The following is a 23,891-nucleotide window of genomic DNA, read 5'->3' as shown; positions in this document are numbered from 1 at the left end:
TTCTTTTTTCTGTACCTACCACAATCATGTTTTGCCTTGGGCAGAATTTCTTACAAAAATATATTGTGGCTGTTATGAGAATGTGCCTGGAAGACCTTCAGCTGAGGGAACATAATGGACCACAGATCCTAGCTGCCGGGCTCTGAAACCCATTGCTGGATTTGCAGTGAGGTCATGTGCCAATGACAGGGCAGGACAGAGATACTAAGACAGACTCATTCCTGTCCTGTGACAGCTGACTTTGGCTCCAGGACTCCCCATTGCCCTAGCCAAGTTCATGGACTGCATAGCTGACTAGAACATTCTCACCCACGCATCCTCCCTCGTTCCTTTACTCAGGTCAGACTTGCATCATGATCTGATGGCTCTTGCAGCCTAGCCTAGCTCTGTCCCCATCTTCTCCCATAGGCATTTCCACTAATAAAAGCCTTGAGCCTTTAATCCTGTCTTGGCATCTTGTTCTCAGAGCATCAGCACGTGTTAAATTCTCTAATCCTCTGTACTATCACTTCTCTCTGCAACCAAATTATACTGCTTTCTACCTTCAACATTAGCTCTTCATGGCAGCTAAAATGGGCTCAGCAAACATGGAGCCAAGTCTGACGGCATGGATGGTCTTGGGCTGCTGAAGATAACTGGGTTTGCTTCGGGGAAAGTGGTCTTTCTCGCAGGTGTAACTACATTTCCATGATGCCACTTAGGGCAAAGATCGCCTCTGTGTCTCATCCAGATAGGAGTCCCAGCATCTCTGCTCCTATCTTGATTGTATGATGCCCTGGATGCTTAGAACAGATACTGTCTGTTAAATACCAACTCTATGGATCCTACCAAACTTTAAAAACTCTGTCTCTTATCCTCTCATCACCAAGAGGTTTGTATTCTTGTACCCATTTTACAGATGAAGAATGACTGGTTCAGAGTAGTTTCAAGACCTATCCCAGAAAGCTGATACATCTAGGCAGCATCCTCTATTGTCGGTGTAAAGAGTCACAGTACATTTTACTTTAGGTTCCATCAGTGACTCTCCAGGCCCCAGAGGGTTCAGGAATATGAGCTCTGATTACAAGTCTGCAGAAGCCAGGAGGTTGCAATCATGCAAAGACTCTCAGGTCCTGAAGCCAGACACTTCACACCCTCCAAAAAAGGCCTTCACATTCAGTTGCTTAGGGCCACCTGGCATGTTCTTTTCATTCTCCCCTGCCACTTGGTATTTTTCCCCTAAACTCATGACTTGGAACACCACTCCCCCTCATTCATCACTCCCTGCCTCAAAGGCAGGCTGCCCTCACTCCCAGTCATCTGACCACGGTTCCTTCCCCACGCAGAGGTGACAGGCCCAGCCGCCTTATGAGTCGTCGACCTCCTCCGCCTACGGCACACAAACAGCTTGCCAAGCGCTTTCAGCCAAGCGCCTGACAATTTACAACCAGAGTGGGGCTGTCACGGCACCTTTGATGCCTCCATCGGGGCCATGGGCTCATTCATCACCAGCCTGGGAAAGCCGCAGGGGCTGTTTCTATCTCTGGGCTGCCCAGACCCACGGGGGTGGCGAGAAACACAGCACAAAGCCACCTGCCTCTTTGGATCCACTGGGCAGATTGGCACCCTCCCACCCTCTTCTACCTGAGTTCCCAAACTCCACTGCAGGGTCCACACCAAGATCCCTGAAGAAGGAATGTACATTTAGGGGTGAGGCTGTCAGAGCCTGTGGCAACACCGGATCTGTCGTTTGGTTCAGTTTTGATCTGATGGTGTTTTTCCGCTCTGGTGTGGTGGGAATGGAGAAGATGCCAAGCATGGGAGGATGGTCGGTGATGCAGGCCAGGGTTTCCCAGTCCCCGAAGTGTGCAAATGAGGTTGAGCTTTGGGAGTAAAAACTTCAACTTCCAGGATGGCAGAAGAAGGAGCCCTTTTGTTGGCCCTCCTCATGCTCTGGCTTTCGAGGAGAGACTGCAGGTTATGCCCGCTGGAAAAGCCAAGCGCCCTCCTGGAACCTTGTTTGGAGTTACCTTTAGTAAAAAATACAGTTAGCTCAGTTCCTAGCTGGTGTTGACCTTCAAGGCTCATTTGAAGAGAAGATTATCAAGAGGAAGACTCTGCATGGGCTTGTCTGGACAGTCTAGGATATTCAAAATGTGATTTTACCAGCTAATACGGAAAGGAGTCTGCAAACTGCCATCTCACACATCAGGGGACTCTGTACTGCAGGAAGCCACAGGACACAATTATCAGAAATGCATTGAGGGGAGAAAATTAACCAGGAAGATTGGAGATAGCACAGCCTCTCCAGTCATTGATAACCAGAGTTCTTACTCTTCAACCATCTTCCCCCACCTCTCAGGTCAGGAGAACAAAGGAGAAAGCAGGAGGGTCTAGAAGAGCAGGGCATGAGGAAGAGAATTTCCCAAGATGCACTGGAGCTACCCAGTATCCCTAGCATAGATTTAGATTCACAAAGAAAGTGAGAGTGTAAAGTTTATGGATCATCTCTACTGCATTCCAGGGACCATACTTCTCTTAACAGAGGTGGGTTTGATTTATGTAGAAAATGGTGTGGAAGTCCAGTCCTAACTATCCAAGACAACTGTTCCCACCCATCAAACAGATTCTGCTGTTGGGGTTGGGATAGGAACTTGTCACATGTTCAAGGCTATTATTGATTTGATAGGAACCTCAGCAAGAAGCAGATGGCAAATTAGGATAATTCTGGGAGGTTTAGTAAAGGAACTGTTACAGTGTGTACACAGGGTACATGAAAACCTCAAAGGATGGTGCGGTATCTCAGGCTAGGAAGAATGGACCTCCCTTTCCACTCCTAGGCCGGGAGCAGCCAGAGGGAGTAGTTCCTAAAACCAGAACCAGGGACAGAAAGTGCTGTGTGCAGGGGGCTGCCTTATAGGATCGGAGGCCTTCAGGAGGTGAAGGGGCTCACTGAGCTAACCAACGGGAGGAATCTGGAGGATAAATACCCTGACTTCTATCTCCCCCCTCATTCCAGGGCTTCCCATGAGCCAACTGGAAGCTGCAAGGCAAGGGAGCAGTTGATATCCATGGAAGTCAGCCACCTGGTAAACAGAGTGGGGTGGGGAAGGCTGGATTTGAAGAGGCAAATAGAGTCCAGAACAGGGTTTAACTGTTTTGATATCAGACTCAAAGCCACTTGATTCTTAGCATTATGCTGGGCATACCAATGAGGAAAATAGGGGAACATTGAGAAGCATAATACAGGAGTTTGTATTTCTATTGCTTACCCGAGACAGTCTTTGTCCAGGGTCCTTTGTCCTTTGCACAACCACACTAAGTATTGGGACTGTGTCCAAAGTCACCTAGAGCTTAAACATGAACCTCAAAACCAGTCATACATAAAGTCAGAGTGAGATTCTCTCAATGGGGACATCTGAAAGGGAGACCATCTTTGGTGTTCAGCCTTGCTCCAGACACAGGACACTCCCTCAGCAAGGGTCACGGCCCTCCCAACTCCAGGAGGGACCACCTTCAGACTCCCAAGAAATGGGAGACTTTCTATTAAGAAAGCAGAGATGAAGCTAATCTGGGGAGCTACTCATCTTGTGGTATTTAGACAAAATAGTGGAAAGACAGTTGTTGTTGTTGTTCAGTTGCTCAATCGTGTCTGACTCTTTGCAACCCCATGGACTACAGAACGCCAGGCCTCCCTGCCCCTCACTATCTCTTGGAGTTTGCCCAAGTTCATGTCCATTGAGTCGGTGGTGCTATCTAACCATCTCATCCTCTGTTGCCCAGAAAGACGGTACTGTTTTCCAAAAGACATATTAACCCAAAATCACAAGGGACTTTATTTTAAAATAATGGTGAGTAGATTGTGAGACAAAAAACAGGTCAAAATATCCAAAAGAACTTGTATCCCACTTGTATCTGCCTTTCCCCTCTTCTCTGCTGCCTTTTGTTTACAGGCAATTAAGTTGTGTAAAGCGAATTAGATGCTTTGTTTTAAGTAAATACTTGGTTTGATTTATTCATATTACCGATGGCGTGCTTCTCTGGGAGCTCCTAGCTACTGGTCCTAAGTCTGAATTATCTATTATAACCGCTAACCCACAGTACGGTCTTGCCATGAGTCCGAATAAATAAAGAAAAGGCACAGTCCAGAGAGGGTCTGACAAGTCCTGTGGACCTGTCACCAACAAAGATGAACATGTTGTAGAGGAAAGCAAATTAAAAATATTTTTTAACAGAGTAAGGAAATGGAGAAGGGAGATACAAAGAAGAAAGAAAATGGAAGAAGGAAAAAAAATGATGAGGAAGGAAAATCTCTTACCAAAAGAGACAGTTCAAATCAACTTATTTTATTGAGCATGTCTCCAGTGCCCATGATCCTTCAGTCCCCGCCAGACTACAGCAGAGGAGCCAAGGGCCCCTAAAAGGGGTGACGTGTCTGTACATGTCTCAGAAGGCAAATACCTGAAGGTGAACTTGGTGCATGTCGAGGGGTTGTCATTAATGTCTTCCACAATGAAGGTTATCTGCTTGCGATTCTCTTGACCCCCGGAGGGTCTATCCTTCACCAGAACCTCCAGAGATATGATGGGATTTTGTCTTAATTCACCTGCATCTCGGTCTATCCTGCGCGCCACTTGGATGGTCCCAGTCACTGAGAAAGCAAAGGTCAGAACATGGCTCTCTGGAGAGAAATGAAGAGTCAGAGACAGATGAAGACTTGGAGTAAATTGGAAAAGAACGTTCTGATATGAGGACTGGCTTACAAAGAGAATATCCTCTATACACATACAAAAAACAAAAACAAAAAACACTCATGTAAGTTCCTGTCTTGGACATTGATTGGTCTGGGTTCTCTGTTTAGGAGACTTCAGGGTTAAATAAAATGCCTTATTAAAATGAATTTCACCTGTTTCTATTTTTTGTGGCCCCTAGAGACTTTAAAATTACAAATTTGACTTCTATTCTGTTTCTTTTGGACAGTGCTGGTCTGGGTTCTCTGTTTAGGAGGCTTCAGGGTACCCTCACGATAGTGAACTCATTTGCCCCTAGACACCCACCTGCCTCAAAGGGGAAGTAGTGATTCAGCTGTCACACAGGACCCCGTTCAGTGACCCCAACCCCTAGGCCAGCTGCTCTTAGTACACCTGTTATAGGAAATTCCTTGCTGGCCCAGTTGTTAGGGCTCTGTGCTTTCACTGCTGAGGACCTGGGTTCAATCCCTGGTCAGGGAACTAAGATCCAGCAAGCCATGAGGTGCAGCCAAAAAAAATATACTTATTACTCCAGTAACTTACAATAGTCTATAAATATAAAGGCATGCCCCAGACCAAAAGAGAAAATATTTGTAAAACAAGCCAAATGGCTGAATTAAAGAATGCACAAGGATGTATGTGTTTGACTTACATTGATTGATCATGAAATAGCTGTTGACAGTAGTGATGCTGTAGAGAAGGAAGTGGGTAAAACCTTTATCATCAGGGTCCTCCGCTGTGATATGGGCCACGATGATTCCTGGACTCAGCTCCTCGGGAATCGTGTACGTGTGTGTCAGGCTGGAACAGAATTTCAGCAGACACAGCTAATTTTCAGGGGCACAGGAGGGTGGAGTCTGGGAGGTGGGTATTTTGGTTCAAGCTAAATATAGCGCTGAGCTGTTGGAATTGCATCAACGTTGTTTGGGAGGGAGAACTCAGCAGCTGAAAAGAGGGGTGACTGCCTTTTGTGTTTCCAAAGATCATGTCCCTGTGGATGCAAAGAAGTCATCACGCTGTGACGGCAACAATTTATATCGGCTTCAGTCCCTGCCTCCACGCAGGCCTGATGCCATTTCAGATCAGTCTCAGCATTCACGTCTTTTAAAATAAGAATCGTTGGCCTGTCCAGCTGTCTTCTCTTCTCCCAATATGTGTGCAGAAGTCCTCTAAATTCTTTTGAAAATCCCTCTGGACACAATATGAAGAGCTATGGTTTCCTGACACCCATCCCATAGCTGCTGCTAGAGGTTCACAATAAATTGTGAACATTCTCTGTTCTAGTGCCTCTGCTCAGTTTTTAGTTCTTTTTTTTTTTTTTTTTTTTTACGCTGAGGAGGCAGAATTCATGCGCAGAACATGTATGCTTGTCCAAGTTGTGTTAACCATGAGGTCAGTTCTCTGAAGGGAGAAATGAGCCCCTCGCCAGAAGCCAAGGTCAGCACACTGCCCTCCAAGGATGACTTCTTACAAGGTAACCCAAAATTACCAACTTACCCACCTTCCTCAGACTTCCATTGCCTTGCAACAAGACAGATAGGTTTGAAGTTTTAACTGCACGACTTGGTAATTGAGTAATTTTGCATGTACCAAGGGAGGCTTATTGTTTAAAATAACTCTGCAGAAAGTCCTTTTGTGGAGGGAAAATCATTTCTGTGGGGCAAATAGTCATCTCTAATTTCCCGGTCTCCTAAATTTGGGTTTTCCCACGCGGGAGCTTCTTTAAGAGGGGAATACTATAGCCCGTATCTAAAGGATTGAATTCATTTCATGAGCTCAGAATGCCTCTGTGGTTTCGTGCCATCATCTGCAGGGCCAGAGGGAGGAGAAAAGGGAAGGGACTTCTGGGGGAGTCAGAGGCAGGCCCTCCCCGGCCAGGCTTCTCCCCGGATCCTGGGCCTGCCCTCACTTGTGGGGTGACCCCCTGAAGCCTCACTCCACTGTTGGGGGACAGTAATCTTGTTCAGGCCAAGAGGCCACCCCAGGGCTCTGGACCTCTCACCACTGGTGGTCCCACAGAAGCTACCATTCATCCATTTATTGGCTGGACACAGCTCGTTCTCCGGGAAACTGTGCCACCCACTGGGGTCCAGGGATGGACAAAGTTGGTGTGGCCATGGAAGCAGGGGTGGCAGGAACCAACAGCAGAGACAGAGGGGAGAGGGATTTGGCTCTGGCTTCTCAGGCTGCACTAAGTCCTTATTCTACTGTGTGAGAGCCCCTGTTTCTAACATGTTGGATTTTTTTTGGGGGGATGCTACATTAAGGGGGTTCTGTTAACTTCCAACAAAGAGGTCGCTAAGACAACCATGCTACCTTCACAGCCTCACCCTTGCTACCCCAAATGTGGTCCCTTCCTTTCTAACCAGCTTCCTGAGGATGCAGCGTCTGTAAACAGACCTCCAGCCCCTCCAGACCACTGAATTAGTATCCACATTTTCAAAGATGCCCAGGGAATGTGTATGCACTTTAAAGTTTGAGAAAGACCACCTGTGTAAGGAATTGGGCTTCCCAGGTGGTGCTAGGGGTAAAGAACCTGCCTGCCAGTGCAGGAGACATAAGGGTCATGGGTTCAATCCCTGGGTCAGGAAGATCCCCTGGAGGAGGGCATGGCAACCCACTCCAGCATTCTTGCTGGAGAATCCCATGGAAAGAGGAGCCTGGCAGGCTACAGTCCATAGTGTTGCAAAGAGTTGGACACAACAGAAGCGACTTAGAACAGACGCATTGTAAGGGATCACTAGAGGTAAAAGCTAGAGGTTCCCTCTGCCTCTCATAGAACAGACAGAGGACACCTTGGGAGAGAAATCCCCTTCCTCCCAACCTCCTTTTTTTTCCCTAAGACAGTGGTTCTCAGTCGCAGGTGATTCTGTTGTTGGTCACACCTAGAGGAGCAGGCTGCTATTGGCATGTAGTGAGTAGAGACTAGGGACGCTGCTAAACAACCTGTGATGCCCAGGACAGCCCCACCACAGAAAGAATCCTTCTTGACATGTCAGGAGTGCAGCTGCTTAAGACCCTGTTCTGTGGGCTTATCTAGGCCATGCTGGGTGCTCCAGGAACTCAGGTCCCATGAGGAGGACTGATCAGGCTGTTGGTGAAGAATCAATTACCCAGATATAACATCCTTTCCTTGGCTGGCTTGATATTGAGCCTGGCAGAAGATAAAATCTGTGGTTTATTTGGCTTGAGGATCCAAGGCCCAAGTGTGTATAAAATATCACTTTACTTATAAGTGTCACCCTGAGACCACAGTAGAGATCTGTTCAAATGCGCTAAAACCAGGACCCTGGCAGTTCCCCAACAGGGGAAGCTCTGATATTACCACTCCCCATACTCTTCTCTCCATGATGCTGGCTCACCAGAGCCTGGGCCCATGGCCACACTCAGGGGAAAGGCTGTGAATCCAGGATGACCTGAGATGGTGTCTGTTAAGCCTCTGAACTGTGTCTACACTATCTGGCACCAGGTTGAAAAGAACTGTGCAAAGGGGTGGGCAAAAAAGAGAAAGACCACCCAGCCTGACTCGAAAACAAGGATCTCTGCAAAAATATAGAGCACTCTGCCTGCGATGTAGATGGTGAATGTAAGTCAGGTACTCATTCTCAGCTGCCCAGCTTTCATAATGGCAGCATCCTGGAGTGCATGTCACGAGTCCAGGAAACACTGAGACATTTGTCACCATCCAGGAATACAATGGTAAGACATTTTCAACAACAGAAGTAGTACTTGCATTGATTGTGTTCATTGCAGAACCTTAACAGATAGTCAAGAGAGGAGAGTTGCTTCCACATTTTGCATTTCTACTTCATACTCAACCTCAGTCTACTCAAGTCCATTTGAGGAATTAATTGTGTTAATACTGAACTAAATAACTTATGTTTAGTCCCAAGTTTCCAGTAGTCATGAATGGATATGAGAGTTGGACCATAAAGAAGGCTCAGCACCAGAGAATTGATGCCTTTGAACTGTGGTGCTGAAGAAGACTCTTGAAATCCCTTGGACAGCAGTCAAACCAGTCCATCCTAAAGGAAATCAGCCCTGAACATTCATTGGAAGGACTGCTGCTGAAGCTGAAGCTCCAACACTTTGACCACCTAAGGTGAAGAGCTGACTCATTGGAAAAGACCCTGATGCTGGGAAAGATTGAGGGTAGGAGGAGAAGGGGGCTGCAAAGGACGAGACGATTGGATGGCATCATCAACTGAATGGACATGAGTTTGAGCAAACTCAGGGTGACAGTGAAGGACAGGGAAGCCTGGTGTGCTACAGTCCATGGAGTCGCAAAGAGTCAGACATGACTGAGCAACTGAACAACAGCAAATGTTTAGTCCTAGCACTGATTTGGGGGAAAAGAAGTATCATGGTTCAAGGGAACCAGGAAACCAGGAAACCCCCAAAGTCAGTATCTAGTTTGAAACTGAGCAAACCTGTTGAAGGAGGAGATAGCAGTCACCCTCCCCCCAGTCCTTCTAGATCACAAGCTCTTGCAGACCCATCCCTACCAACATCCAGGGGAATACTCTGAAAGAAAGTCGCCTATTTTTTCAAAAAAGTGTTTAGACAGTCACATAGTTCATGTTTCCTGTCTGGGATGGAGCCCTACAGGTTCATCTCTCAAACTGAAAGTGAGAGCTAGAGCGCCAGAGCCATCTCTGGGCCTCAACAAATAGCCAAGGTCATGTTCTCTTTCTGCAGAGGTGAACTGCTTTATTTCGAAAGATATAGTTTAAATCAGATGGCCTACAAGTTCTGCCCCATGGGTGAACTTGATAGTCTGCTTTCCTACCTCACAGACTGGGGAGGGAATCACAGAACGTGTCAGCTCCAGCCCCCATCAACATCACCTTCCTCTGGGGATCACTGATGAATCCGCCTTGCCATGTTGGCCAACACTTGAGTCCGAATCCAGGCTGGGATGTCACAACTATTTATAAGCTGCCCGTACTGCGCTCCTGCAGGAGCCTGTCAGCAGGAATGTACTGAGTCATCCTTCTGAGCTTAACCTGGCAACAGGCATGGATGGGAAGTATTTCATGGGAGTATCTCTGCTGCTGTTCCCTTCACATTGACACCCAGCATCTGGGCTATAGACTGTGATAATATCCAGAAGTTTCACAACTGTGGTGTGTTTTGCCAAAAGGCACTCAATCAGCCTGTGAGTGGCTTTAATACCTCAATCTCAGAATACTTTGCGAGCATTCTACATAGTTCTGGGGCCCAGTGACTTTTTGTTGGTGGGATCTCCTGAGCTGAATTTATTCCATGAATACAGTGAACTGAGGCAGGGCATTTTGCCAGTTTCCTTATGGTGGTTTTTGAGCCTGGCTCAGAAACTGGGGCAGGCAGAATTTCGTAACCAGGAAGTCAGGCTGTTTGCAGAGTCATATGCTAGCTCAGAATCCCACCTCCCTCTCCTAAATCCTTCTATGGGTGACAGGCTCTGGTCTCCCTTTTGTGCCTACACTACTGCCGGGCACACTCCCACAGGGTGTCTCCACCAGATTCATTCCTCATGTCAACTGGATGGAGGAGCTGCCAGACACAGGTCCTGGACCCATCACAGCAGGAAGAAACTCAGAGCACCCAGCAGGGAGCAGATCCCTTAGGCATCATCAAAACAGCCCTTCCCTCAGTCAGAGACAATGATATTCCAAGAGGAGGGAAAGTGGACTGATGACATTCTCTAGGATTGTGCTGTTACTAACGGTGAGTGCTTTATCCTATGAGTACCTCATATTTACCTTCTACACGTGCCCATTGGCAGGCCTTGCACAAGGCCAAGGTGTGTGGCCCCCACCTCCTCCCCAGCATACCCAGAATCCCATGGTGCATGTGTCTGTGGAGGCAGGGGGAGCTGAGATGGAAGGCGGAAGTCCAGAGGCCCAGGTAAAGTACCCTGATGGTCAGGAGCCTCTTACCTCTCCTCCCAGCGGAGCGAGGGGCAGCCCTCCCCCTGGGATGGAATGAGTCTGAAGAGACTCAGCCACTTGAGACCACTCCCCATGCCCCGAGGCCTACCTGGTGAAGCGTGGGATCTCATCATTGATGTTCACGATATTCACGTGCAGCTCCGTGGATGCTCCAAGTCCTTGACTATCTCTCACTTCCACGATGAGATGATAACTGTCAGGAAATAGCCCAAGTCAGGGAGGGAGTCAAGCTTTGCTGACACCTCCACAAATGAGGTAGAGGGAGTGGGGAAAGTGTCTTTCCCCTTTCTGGCCACCCCTTCTCCATATGCCCCTGCAGAGTTAGATCTTCTTTCCTCATCTCTAAGACCCTTCCATTTCTCATCCTTTAGTTATTATCCATGGCCGCCATCTCACGGTCGCCACGTTGCATACTCTGTCCTCATCCTTCCCCACGACATCCCAGCAAAGTGCCTAGTACACCTACGTAAGGAAGCCAAGGCTGCTGCAGATTAAGTAACTAGACCTGCTTTTCACACCTGGTGCAGAGCCCAGAGCCAAACACGGTTGACCCCAAGACCTCTGTGTTTTCATCCTTGAACCCTGGCCTCTCCTCACCTCCTTCCTCAGAGGCCTGCTTGCCTCCACCGTTTTGCTCTAATGTCCGTGGACAGCTCCAATGGCTGTCTCCCTGGAGCCAGAAGGGCATCCAAGGCAGTCCTCCAGATGCCCCAGGGGCCCTCTCCCACACCTTCATCCCTGTGGTCCAGAGAGGAGGGTTTTGGACAGGGAAGGAGGCCTTCTGGATAATGGCCTTGATCCCAATCCCTCTTTGGAGCTCACTACCCTCTGAACCTGGCAGCAAGGCCACAAAACACTCAGGGCCTCCCTGGCTGCACCAGGCCTGCTCTTGGACCCTCAGATAAAAGGTACTTCAAGTAAGGTCATTGGCAAAGGCTACCTGCTGTGTCCTGCTTCAAAGTCAAATTCTGTTGTGGAGAAGAGGGTCCCATTAGCAGACATTCTGAAATTCTTTGAAGGGGAAATCAGGAGATACTAAAAAAACAAGGGAAAAAGTATAACTAAGCACACCTATGCAGCTTTCCCCAGGAAGTGAGGTTGTTCACTTCCCATTTTATATTCATGGCCCGTGGAACCTTTTTGATGCAACAGGATGAAGGTCCAAATGGGCAGTTCTCTGGCTTAATGGTTCGTGATTCAAGAAAACTCTGGGTCAGTTGGTCTGAGCCTTTGACCCTGATCGGCAGTGCCCTGAGAAGCTGGTTACTGGATCCTACTTCAATTACAGAAAATGCACATAAACAGCCCCCTGCTTCTGAGTCCAGCATCCTTGTCCTCACCACCATATTCTCACTTCTAGCTTTGATTCAATGTCTTGGCTTTAACCAACACTATTTCAACACAGCTCCCATGTATTAGGAAATAGAACAATCCTAAAGGAAATCAACCCTAATATTCATTGGAAGGACTGATGCTGAAGCTCCAATACTTTGGCTACCTGATGTGAAGAGCTGATTCATTGGAAAAAACCTTGATGCTGGGAAAGATTGCAGGCAAAAGGAGAAGAGGGGACAGCAGAGAATGAGATGGTTAGATAGCATCACCTAGTCAATGGACCTGAATTTGAGCAGACTCCGGGAGATAGTGGAGGACAGGGGGGCCTGGCATTCTGCAATCCATGGGGTTACAAAGAGTCAGACATGACTTAGCAACTGAACAAGAATAACAAAGCAAATATGATTCAGTCTCTTCCCTTAAAAGAACTTGGGACATGATGTGGTACGAAAATGTTCACAAGCGTTGTTCATTGAAATGATGGCAGGGAAAAGAGAAGAACCAAGTGGGAGAGAAAATAACCTTAGCAGGTACTGGTGTCCAAGTTGGAAGCTAGCTTGGACTCTTTAACATTCGATCGCAGGGCTGTGGCAACTGGTCAAGTCTTTGTACAAGTTAGGGAGTTGAGAGCCTGTCCTCCTTGGTTCCCAGTGCTCAGCCCAGCTCTCTTGAGGGCCCCCTGCCCAGCACCACTTGCTCTGATAGGGACACAAGCTTATTTGTTTGTCCTACTAAGAGCCAGCCCGTAGGAGGCCCACCCCATCCATCCATGGGTGCTCATCAGGATCATGGAGTCCCTTCCTTGCTCCCATGATGGAATCAAGAAGCGGGAGAAGGCCCTGGATCAGAAGGGCTGAGTCCAAGTTCTGGATCTCACCTCAGGACCTGGGACAATTCCATTCCTTGCCTGTAATTTAGGGATGGGACCACCAACACATGTTATGGTGAGGATTAAATCAAAAGCACACTGTATAATGAAGAGGGCTGCAGCAACATGTGAGGCTTGCATATTTATCGCCATTTATTCCAAAGGGCTTTAAGAGTAGAAGGTGTCATTATTTGCGACTAGGATGAGAGATGATCCCTGATCAGATCAGAAGTGGAGGTTTTGCGACCAGAGTCCCAGCCCCTGAAGTCTAGAATCAAAGGAAACGCTAGCCAAGCTTTCCAACCCAGTGATTTGCTGCGTTGTGATCACAGCTGAGCTCCCCGTAGAGAAGAGAGAATGCACAGAAAAGAGATGAAAGCTCTCCTTTGGGGCCAATATAAGATTTTAAAATCATTTTTTAAGTGCTTACTTTCCATTTATTATTTAATAACATTTTCTAGCTGTAATGAACATATTTTTAACACAGAAATTGGGAAAAACAGAAAAGTTTAAAAAAGAAAATATTAATCACCTATAAAATCTCATCATTTTCATGAATAGCCTTCTGTTCTTTTCTATGTAAACATACACTCTCCAAAACAAATTGAGATGATGTTCTAACCAAAATCATAATATTTTGTTCTTCTTATTTAGAACTTGAGCATTTGCCCATATTCTTGTCTTATTTTACAGCCTGGTTGGTTAATGATGATACAACATTCTACTGTAACGGCTTGTTTTATGGTCTTCCTTGCTGGTTACTTAAGTGCTTCCAACCCATTGTTAAGAGGAAATATTCGGGCAATGCCAAGGACTGCCCTTCTCCCAGCTCCCACCACATTCCATCTCCAAATTGTATGAACATCTTGGCAGCACTCAAAGATGTGATGCTTATCCCAAGCCCCCCACCGATTGACTGGCAGGGCCTGCAGCTGGCAACATGTGGAGCAGTTCTGGCTCTGTGAGCAGAGCCTTTCCTGTGGAGGATCCTCACATATCCACGTATCAGAGGTCCAAGTTGAAGGTGCTGGAATGGTAGGGTTCAGAGCCTGGCAAGGCATTTAGTATATGCACCTGAATCAGTTGGCCTTTTCGCATGTGTTTTAAAATGATCTAGGAGACAGGCCCGCAGATCTGGTTGTTTTCCAGACAGTTGAAGTCTTGGGATGCGAAGATGACAGACAGCCCTGCTCTGCTGAAGATGATGGTCAACCAAAGGAACATACAAAGAAGATTTGGGCCAGGTGCTCTAGGAGAGATGAATGTAGGATATGATGGGACACAGAGAGAAGACGCTTAGATCCGTCTGGAATGTGAGTCACAGGTTGGAGCCGTTGAGTCATGAAGTGGCTCTGGATCCAGACTGGAGCCAGACTGCTGAATCTGAATCTTGGTTCTACCATTTTCCAGCTGTGAGAGCTTGTGCAACGAAGAGGAATACTAAGGCATGCCCCATGGAGTGATCACGTAAAGTTCTAGAACAGTGCCCAGCCGTGATAAGCCCTCCATGTATGTTAACTACTACTGTCCAGTTAGAATGTGGGATCCATGAGGGAAAGGGCTTCATTTTATTCACTGCTTTATCCCTGTGCCTAACACCTAGTAGATGCTCAGTAAATACTGGTTAAATATTGGGACTTTATTCTAGCCTTTTCCCATCTGAGACCAGCATTCCCACCTTAAAGAATCTGACAAAACAAAAGGACAACAACCACAAAAATCTTGCCAGCCTTTATAAAAAAAAATTCTGTTTCGATTTGGTAATGCTAGACTGGGGTATGAAATCTCCAGTTATGCCTCCTGTCTCAGCAAGGAAGGAAAAAATCAACAGCAACAGACAGAAAAGGTGGCGAGCTGGAGAATTAGAACATGGGGAATTTCTTTTAAATTTTTATTAAGAGGCTGATTTCCTGGAATCCTGATTTTTTTTTTTCTTATAGAGCCAGGCTAATTTCCTTTATCCCTGAACTTACGAGCTTGTGTTAATGGGAATAGCAGTTTTGTACTTAGAAAGGAGATGATATCCATAGAGTAAAAATATTGTGTCATGTGGCCATTTGCCAGCGACTCAGCAAAGCTTTCTGTAAAACCTGGCATTCTCTCCCCTTTTTAAAGGCTTGTTTAATCAAAGCTGCTCCCTTGATATTCATTCTTGGAAAACAGAAATTAAATAGAATGAAAAGCAGCGGCAGCCCCTCTCTGCTCCAGCACTGGCTAAGAAAAGTCCTGAGTAATCAGATCAATTCGGTGAACAAACGCTTGTCAGACAAGCTCTCTAGCCTCCCCGCAGGGAATATTCCTTTACTGCCACCCCAGGTTTCTCTATTTGCAGCCCCTTGGCAGCAGCGTTTTGCTCATGGACACAGAGCTTCAGGGTGGAGGACGTTGAGCGGGTTTCCTGCCCCATTCATCCTTTATTGTGCCACCAGTTCGAGGAGGAAGGAGGATGTGACAGAGCTGGCCCAGTTTCCTGAAATGTCAGGCTCCCCTGGGAGGATGCGCCACCTCCGGGCTGGCTCCCCCGCTGCAGTTGACGTCATGGGTGAATAATGATTCAACCTGTGCTGGTTTGCAGCCCTCGGTTGCTTCCAGGCCTGCAGTGGAATCAAGCAACAAGAATTCAGCCTCCCAGCTCATAGGAACACAGCAGGCAGTTTCCAGGGGCCAGGTTTCCAGAGGGAAAGCAGGACCCTTATTCCTTCCAAGTCCGAAGAGCGCCAGTAACTTCACCAGCCACTGAGAGCATGCCTCCAAGCCCACCCAGAAGGTCCAGACACAGCAGCATCTTCCTACTGGGCCTGGGCAAGTTGTAAATATGACAACACAGTCCAATTATTTTTCAGTGTAAGCTGAATATTTTATAAAAGCCCCATTCCTCTCTTTTCACCCTTCCTCCCCAAACCAGCTCAGAGGTGGGAGGTGGGGGATGCGAGTGGGAGGGAAGGGTACCTAGGAGAAAAGAACAACTATCATAAAATAAAAACCCCAGTTCAAGCCCTTAACTCAGCTGGACTCGGCTTGTGTATATATTATCATGAGGGTGAGCTAGGTGGGTTGTAGACAAGTATTTAAGGTGAGCCACATGTATAAATGCAAAATGCTATAGATATATCATCCTTTACTGAGAAAGCTGCAAACCTTCCTTTCTTCTGTCAGTCTTTTCCCCTAATCAGCCCTGGGTCCTGTTCTTTGATTCAGGCTTCACTAATCATAAGGACAACAATCCCCTTCTCTTCAAGGAAGTATCTCTCCTGATGTATGAATAGTCATCAGTGGTGGTGTATTTGGAGTAGGAATTATCCAATAGCACTGCTTTTTCCTTTCTTGAGCAGTCTCACAAGAGCCTGGGGTGTAAGGCATTTTGCAAAGACTTCCGGTGGTGACTTCTGAGTTAGGCAGATGCCTGGGGGGAGGGGGGGGCAGTGAATGGGATGTATGTGTGTGTGCACCTGTTGGGGTGGACATCCCTGGGGAAACAGGAAGGGCAGTATCACTCAGGAAAGAAAGGGGCAGGACACCAAGGACAATTTGCCAGAACGGGGTAGAAGGGGATGAACGGGATCCCTTCGTTCTCACTGGCATTACCTGGCCCCGGCAAGGGCCTCCGTTCCTTCCCTCATCAGGAAATAGAATGCTGCTCAAGGCATCTTAAAAGTCCCATCCAGTGGGACCAGCAGGCATCTGACAAAAGTTGCTACCACTTTTCAGAGCCATGAGCGAGATGGAAGCGGAGAGAGAACTGCCTCCCCTGTTGCCTCTCCCGGTAGCCCAGCTGGTAGCGAAGTTATGGCTCTTTTGAATTCATCCTTTGTCTGCCCTGGTGAAGACAAAGCACATTTCACTTTATGCAGAAGTCCTTCCCTAATGGAAAGGCCAAGAGAAAGCCCCTTAATGGAGGAATTGCTGCACTAGATCACTTTGCCTCCAGCTGTGAAACTGATTAACGTTCTTTGAGTCTCGGAGGAGGCTTTGCTGCAGTCACGGTGGCCATTTCCAAGCAGCAGGGGGCGGGACTGTGGGAGTTGGGTGGGAGGGAGTGGGGCCCATAGAGCCTCCTTCAGGAGGTGGAGAAAGGGCAGGAAGAAATGCCAATGAATATAATTATCCACATAGGGACTATTCTGCATGTCTTTGTGTCCTAATGCTTGCCTGTGAGCCTGCTCCACTTGCACCCATCACAACACAGAAGGTGCATGGGCAGGGGAGCAAGTACTGGGTCTCAGCCACACCATCCAGCACAGAAGCCACCAACCATGGGCACCTGTAATCACACAGCATTTGCACTGTGGCTGGTCCAAGAAAATGAGCTGTAAGTGTAAAATACACAAGTCTGAAGACATACTATGAAAGAAGGGTGTGAAATATGAATCATTTTTATGTTGGTTATATGTTGAAAGGATAATAGTTTGGATATATTGAGGTCAACTACACTAAAATGAATTTCACTTGTATTATTTCACCTTTTTCATTGGGCTGCTAGAACATTTAAACACACAGCACTCGTTTCTGGCTGACAGTCCAGCTCTATTGGGCAGTGCAGGTCCAAACAATGTGCAACCATATACTTTAAAACTTTCTTTAAAACAGAGGGAGCAAGACCCACCATATGACCCAGCAACCCCACTGCTAGGCCTATACCCAGAGAAAACCATAATTCAAAAAGACGCATGCCCCTCCATGTTCACTCAGGAATGTGTTCACTCAGCACTCCACGTTCACTCAGCACTCCATGTTCACTCAGCACTATTTCCAATAGCCAGGACCTGGAAGCAAGCTAAACATCCATCAACAAAGAATAACACAAAGGATAAAGAAGATGTGGTACTTAGCCATAAAAAGGAACGAAATCGGGTTATTTGTAGAGATATGGATGCACCTATAGAGTGTTACAGGGCTTCCCTGGTGGCTCAGAGGGTAAAGCGTCTACCTACAATGCGGGAGGCCCAGGTTCAATCCCTGGATCAGGAAGATCCCCTGTAGGAGGAAATGGCAACCCACTCCAGTACTCTTGTCTGGAAAAATCCCATGGACGGAGAAGCCTGGTAGGCTACAGTCCATGGGGTCACAGAGTCAGACATGACTGAGCAACTTCACTTCACTATAGAGTATTATGCAGACTGAAGTCAGAAAGAGAAAAACAAATATATATTAATGCATATATGTGGAATTTAGAAAAATGGTATGTGTGTGCATGCTCACTAGTGTCCAGTTCTTTGCGACTTTATGGATTGTAGCCCGCCAGGCTCCTCTGTCCATGAGATTATCCAGGCAAGAATACTGGAGTGGGTTGCCATTTCCTCCTCCAGGGGATCTTCCCAACCCAGGGATCAAACCCACTTTTGCATCTCCTGCATTGGCAGGTGGATTCTTTACCACTGAGCCACCCGGGAAGTCTGATTTACAGAGCAGGAATAGAGATACAGATGTAGAGAGTAAATGTGTGGATGCCAAGGGGGAGAGGTGGTGTGGGAGGAATTGGGAGACCGGGATTGATGTGCGTGGATGTTAGAACGCTTCAGTGATTGGGATTGACATATATACACTATCGACACTATGTATAAAGTGGGTACCTAGTGAGAACCTACTGTATCGCCCAGGGAACTCTTAATAGGCTGTGGTGACCTAAATGGGAAGGAAATCCAGAGAGAAGAGAGGATATATGTGTATGTATAGCTGGTTCATTTTGCTTAACAATAGAAACTAACACAACACTGTAAAGCAACTCTACTCCAGTCAAAATTAATTAAAAATTAAAATAAATTTAAACTTTAAAAATAAACAAATAAAAGGAAGGGAGCAAATACATTGGTTTTTCTATTAGCCTCAGTTTTACAGAGTCTGTGACGGACACAGTTTCACTTTATTAAAGTTGGCTAAGGGTGGAGATTTGTTGTAAATCTCCACCCTTGGGGTTGGGGGTTCTGGAGCTGCCCTAGAACTAGCTTTTTATTCATCCTTCCTCCTCTAGTTGCTGCCACCAGCAAGGTGACTGCTGGATCCTGGAACCCACCAGGTAAGATGAAAGGTACACACCAAGCTCAGGTGGCTTCCTGCACATGTGTTGGTGTTTTCTTTACGTCTGTGCTTGTTTATTCAGGCCAGTGGTTCTCAAAGGGCAGAGGGCATGAAAATCACCTGGGAAGTTTGTGTTCCGATTCAGCATTCCAGCAGAGGCTGGGAATCTGCATTTTTTGAAGCATCCTAAGTATGTCCACATGTAGGGCTGGAAACACTGAGAAATACTCATTGTTGCCAGCCTTTCTGACCAGACCAGTCACACAAGGTATCTGGCAAATATGCAGGTTCTCAGGCCCATCCCAGACCCAGAGAGTCCAAAACTCCAAGGGAGAGACCTGGGAAGTGTGGGAAATAGTATCTTAAAGCAGTGAAATAGGTTGGACAGAGAAAGACTCATATTGGATGATGTCACTTATGTGTGGAATTGAAAAAATACAAAAAATTAGTGAGTATAACAAAAAAGAAGCAGATTCACAGATATAGTGAACAAACTAGTGGTTACCAGTGGAAAGAGGAAAGTGGGAGGGGGGAGAAATATAGGGGGAGGGACTTAAGAGGTACAATATTAGATATTAAATAAGCTACAAGGATGTATTGTACAACACGGGGAATATAGCTGATATTTTATAATGCCTCTAAATGGAGTAAAACCTTTGAAAATTGTGATTCACTATATTGGACACCTGTAACATATACTATTGTACATCAACTATATTTCAATTTAAAAAAAAAAAGCAGCGGTTCTTAACCCTGGGTTTGCAAGAGCTCACTCAGGGTGGAGGATCAGGGTTAGAAAACCCGATGCCTGGGGCCACACCCGAGATCAGTCACATCAGACTCCTCAGGGGTGGGACCCAGATCTCTGTGCTTTTGAAAGTTCCTCTGGTGGTTTCAATTTACTGCCAAGGTTGAGAAGCACAGGTTTGGTCAATAGGAAATTAACCCATCTCCTTTCTCCTTGTAGGAAGCAAACTATGTCATTTAGTACCCTCAAGCGGCCAGAATAAAATGTCTGTGTACAAAGGTCACGGCATATTACTTCCTAGACTGTTATTACCTTTTGCTAGTCTGAGAAAGTTTCCTTTTAGATTGTGTTCACTGCTCCTGCGGGCTGGCTGTGATTTTCCGTGCAGCTGTTAGCCCCAGCACAGGTGTTAAATACTTCATTAACAATTTCTGCTGCAGTACCCCATCCCCAAACAAGCCTAAACTCCCTGTAGAAGCCACAGTTGCAGCCACCCCGTTCCAAGCCCCTGCAACTGTTCTCTGAAATCTTTGGATGGCATTACATGTTCTTTTAAGGGAGCAATACTCATTGTATTGGGCTTCCACAGTGGCTCAGTGGTAAAAAGAAAAAATCTGCCTATAATATAGGAGATGTGGGTTTGATCCCTGGGTTGGGAAGATTCCCTGAAGGAGGCCATGGCAACCTACTCCAGTATTCTTGCCTCAAGAATCCCAGGACAGAGGAGCCTGGGGGTCTACAGTTCATAGGGTCACAGAGAGTCAGGCACAGCTAAAGTGACTTAGCATGCATGCACCTGTTGTATTTGCTCCCAACCTTGGCTACCTTCCTTCTTATAAAAGGGTGATGACCTGACTTAGGACATACATTTGAGGGGGCCATGACCTTGTTCCTCTACCTAATTTTGGGAAGATATATTTTTAAAAAATGGAGATTTAAAAATAAATCTTTTTTTCCACAGCTGAGATTCCTTCCACTCTGCCCCCCACTGCCTCTTGTACAAACTTTATAGTAATAATTTTATTGAATTATCATTATTTCTTGTGTGCATGAATGTCTCCCACCTAGACTATAAACCTCTTGAGGTACAAAGATGTATCTTATCCATCTTTGTCTGCAGAGCCGCTAATAGGAAGCCTGACACATAGTGGATTCTTGCTAAATATTGAGATGAACCAAATGTAAAAGTGAGGTACTATGCTTTGGGTTGCTGATGTAATCTCTATACAAAAATCCCCTTTTCCCTGGTCACTACCAAGCAACAGTTGCATAGGACATGGTTCTGGCCAGTGAGAAGTAAGCAGAAGATCTCTGGGTAGGGTTTCCAGGAGAGTCTTGGTTTTTCCACCAAAAAAGGGGACAAATTAAGTTGGCCTGCCCCGTTTACCCTGTATCCCTTCCTGCTTTCTTTTTTTCTTTTTCTTCCTGCCTGGAACTCAGAGGTAAAGCCTGGAGGGACAGCAGCCATACTGTAATAAGGAGGTGAACAAAAGGAGAACAAAGCCAGCATGCACTGGATAGAACAGCAGAAAAATAGGAAGAACCCAGATTTCTAAGGGTGGCAGCTATGCCAGCCCTGGACTGCTTGCATGCCTGCCTCTTTTAGTTTCTTCAGAAAACTAATCCCATATTCACCCCTGTGGTTAAATTTTCCGTTACTTTCAGACACATTTGTAACTTATATAACAAGTGTGTTATTAATAAGTGTACATTAAAGCACCTGGTATTGCTCTTAACATATAGTAGGAACCCATTAAGAATTTGAATATGAATCACTTATTCATGCAAATAGAATCTAGGATGAATGATTGGGTTGGTTGGTTGTTTTCTTGTCAAAAGGATTGTCTTCTAATGATAACAAACTAATAACCTTAAAACAGCTTTGTTGCAAACCCTGTAGAACCATATTCTATTGGACCTGGAGTTCATTCCCAAAGGTCTCTTCTTCCTGTTAGAGAAAGTAGTCTTGCTGAAGCTGTAAATCATGCAGTGAATGCAGAACAGCCTCCTTGTATTGCCAGTTTCCCAGGTGTCATATTTCAAGTATTCGCTTCTCTGTAAGGCAGGTTTTCCAAGGTGAGTCAGGTGGCATTAGCGTTGGTTCTGTTCTCTCCAGTCTGGGCTGCCTGGCTGCAGTGGGTACATAAGGCCCTGCTGGTGGGCAGAACTGGGAGCTGAGGCATCCCTACTCAGGAATAAACTAAGAAGCCTCTTGGCCTGAGGGTGAGTGGTTAGAAGAGCCCCATTGGCAGACCCCAAGGTAGAGATCAGCTGTCTCAGACTGAACCGTGAGGCAGCGAGGCAACGCATCAGGACTCAGTCTCCTGCTTTCCTTTGTGGAAGTCCTCCTTTACTTTGGAATTCCTGGGGAACCCTTAGAATTTTCTTTTAAAACTGGCTCCAAGCAGTTTAGCTTCATCTCTTGAAAAGGAAATGTTATTGCCTGCCTTGAGGTATACATTTCATGTTTATTTTCAGAATAATATAGCTGTTTTTTTATTACCTTGGAATTTAAAAATGCTGAGAAATTTCGATACACCAGGCTAAGTGACTTTCCCTGCATTATCTAATACTAACAATCTCCTTACTGTGGTATGTGTTATTCTATTATTCTCCCATTTTACAGATGGAGAATTTGAAGCTCAGAGAGGTTAAGAACTTGTCCAAGACGACACAGAACCAAGGATCCAATGTGGGATGTCTGTCTCCAGAGACTGCTCACCCATTCCAGCCTCCCCGGTGCTCTGTGCCTGGAGGTGGACAGCACTTTCTTCCCATTGCCACTTCCCAGCTCGCCCCACTGAGACTCCAGGTTCCTGTGTCAAAGGCCATACAGAAAAGCTGCTTTTCCATTTAATAAAGAAACTTACACTGAGGGGTAGGTTTTGACTTGTGTCTTCTGGATCGAAGGCCTCCATCTGGTAAACGAATCCGGGCTTTGTTCCTTCCACTATATAGAGATCTAGACCTGTACCAGTGTCCAAAGGGGAATAAGAAATATTTTATTAGGTAAAGCAAAGGAGGAATTCCAAAACCAGGACAGCCATTCACAGTCAAAGGGAGCCAAGCGTATTGGTGTTGTGGGAAAGAAGACAGCTGTAATAAAGGCTGTGAGTAAGACCACTGGCCAGTTTGTAGGGGTGGATCCATTTACAGGGATTAATAAAGAGCTAGGGTTGGCCACGCTGGTGTCAAGTCTTTGCGTGTCTCCCAGGCTGAGGGGTCACTAGGGGGAAGGAAGTCATAAGGGTAGAGTAGTGGAAAGTACCCTAGGTGGGAATTTCCAGTGTGAGGCTGCTCCCATTCTGGATCTACTGTCATGTGTCCTTTCCTCTTAAACTGAACCAAGGTCACCCCTCAAGTGCACTTAGCATCTCAGCAGAAAGTCGCTGAAATGAGAGGCCTCAGAGTGGAACACAGAGAAGATGTGGAAAGGGAGAGAGAGGGCTGTAGGGGCTCAGGAAAAGGGACCAGAGACGGATGTGGTCTCCTTCAGAGTTCTGGGCGGGCAGCAGGAGGGCAGGCAGGGTCACTGGGCACCGCCAGCCCTGCCTGCGGGGCTGCCATGCTCTGCTCCCGTGTCTTCTTTCTGAGAACCTTTCTGAGACGTGACTAAGAATTTTAACATTAACTCACTCTTTTGGAGACACTGTGCCGAGGACTTATATATGTTTTCTCCTTTCATCTTCACAACAGCCCTATAAAGTAGATGTTGTAATAATTATCTCCACTTTACAAACAGGGAAACAGGCTTAGAGGAGTTGCGGGGTTGTCTCAGCTGGTAAAGAATAGAATCACAATTCAGTAATAAAAAATGAATAAAATATGTGAATGTTAGTGAGCAATGTTATGGGGGAAAATCAGGGAAAGGAGTGTGGTGAGTTGGATTGCCATGATAAATAGAGGGCTTTCGGAAGGTTCACTGACATTAGTGTCAAGATTCTTAAAGGAGGAGACATAGAGAAGAAGGGGAAGGAGCAGATGAAACGGTAGATGCAAAGATGCCAGTGTAGAGTGTGCCTGGGGTATACATAGGTGGGTGAAAAGTTGTGTGGGAGAGGAGATGGGGATTGGTAGGGGCTCATCAGATCTTCTGGGGCCTTAAGGAGACTCTGACTCTCGATGTTGAATAGGATCCCTCTGGCTGCAGGGCAGGGAAGCCAGTTAGGTGGGCACTGCCATGACCCAGGTGAACCATGGTGGAGATGCTGGGGGAGGGGCTGGGTTTTGCACAGACTTAGAACCTGGTAGGATTTCCTAAT

The 23,891-nt window shown here is 46.5% G+C and overlaps 1 protein-coding gene and 1 long non-coding RNA gene across 3 annotated transcripts in view; one reads left to right on the top strand and one right to left on the bottom strand.

Annotated features, from left to right (window-relative positions):
- Positions 1 to 23,891, bottom strand: part of CDHR3 (cadherin related family member 3) — a 69,630-nt gene that overhangs the window by 20,306 nt on the left and 25,433 nt on the right. Inside the window, exons 4-8 of the mRNA XM_043463027.1 lie at positions 22,500 to 22,597; positions 11,604 to 11,698; positions 10,752 to 10,856; positions 5,383 to 5,531; positions 4,441 to 4,630 (exon numbers count right to left, since the gene is read on the bottom strand). Coding sequence (XP_043318962.1) covers positions 4,441 to 4,630; positions 5,383 to 5,531; positions 10,752 to 10,856; positions 11,604 to 11,698; positions 22,500 to 22,597 — 637 coding nt within the window. The remainder of the gene's footprint in view (positions 1 to 4,440; positions 4,631 to 5,382; positions 5,532 to 10,751; positions 10,857 to 11,603; positions 11,699 to 22,499; positions 22,598 to 23,891) is intronic.
- The window catches only part of LOC122438303, a 76,571-nt gene that overhangs the window by 50,485 nt on the left and 2,195 nt on the right, over positions 1 to 23,891 (top strand). Inside the window, exons 5-6 of one of the 2 annotated variants that reach the window (XR_006268523.1) lie at positions 18,835 to 18,879; positions 22,256 to 22,507. This is a non-coding gene — a long non-coding RNA (uncharacterized LOC122438303). The remainder of the gene's footprint in view (positions 1 to 18,834; positions 18,880 to 22,255; positions 22,508 to 23,891) is intronic. The other variant, XR_006268524.1, reaches the window with a different exon arrangement.

The sequence above is a fragment of the Cervus canadensis genome, chromosome 3 (genome assembly GCF_019320065.1).
Source record: "Cervus canadensis isolate Bull #8, Minnesota chromosome 3, ASM1932006v1, whole genome shotgun sequence".
NCBI lineage: Eukaryota > Metazoa > Chordata > Mammalia > Artiodactyla > Cervidae > Cervus > Cervus canadensis.
Note: the sequence above shows the minus strand (reverse complement) of the source record. Positions and strands in the feature narration are given on the sequence as shown.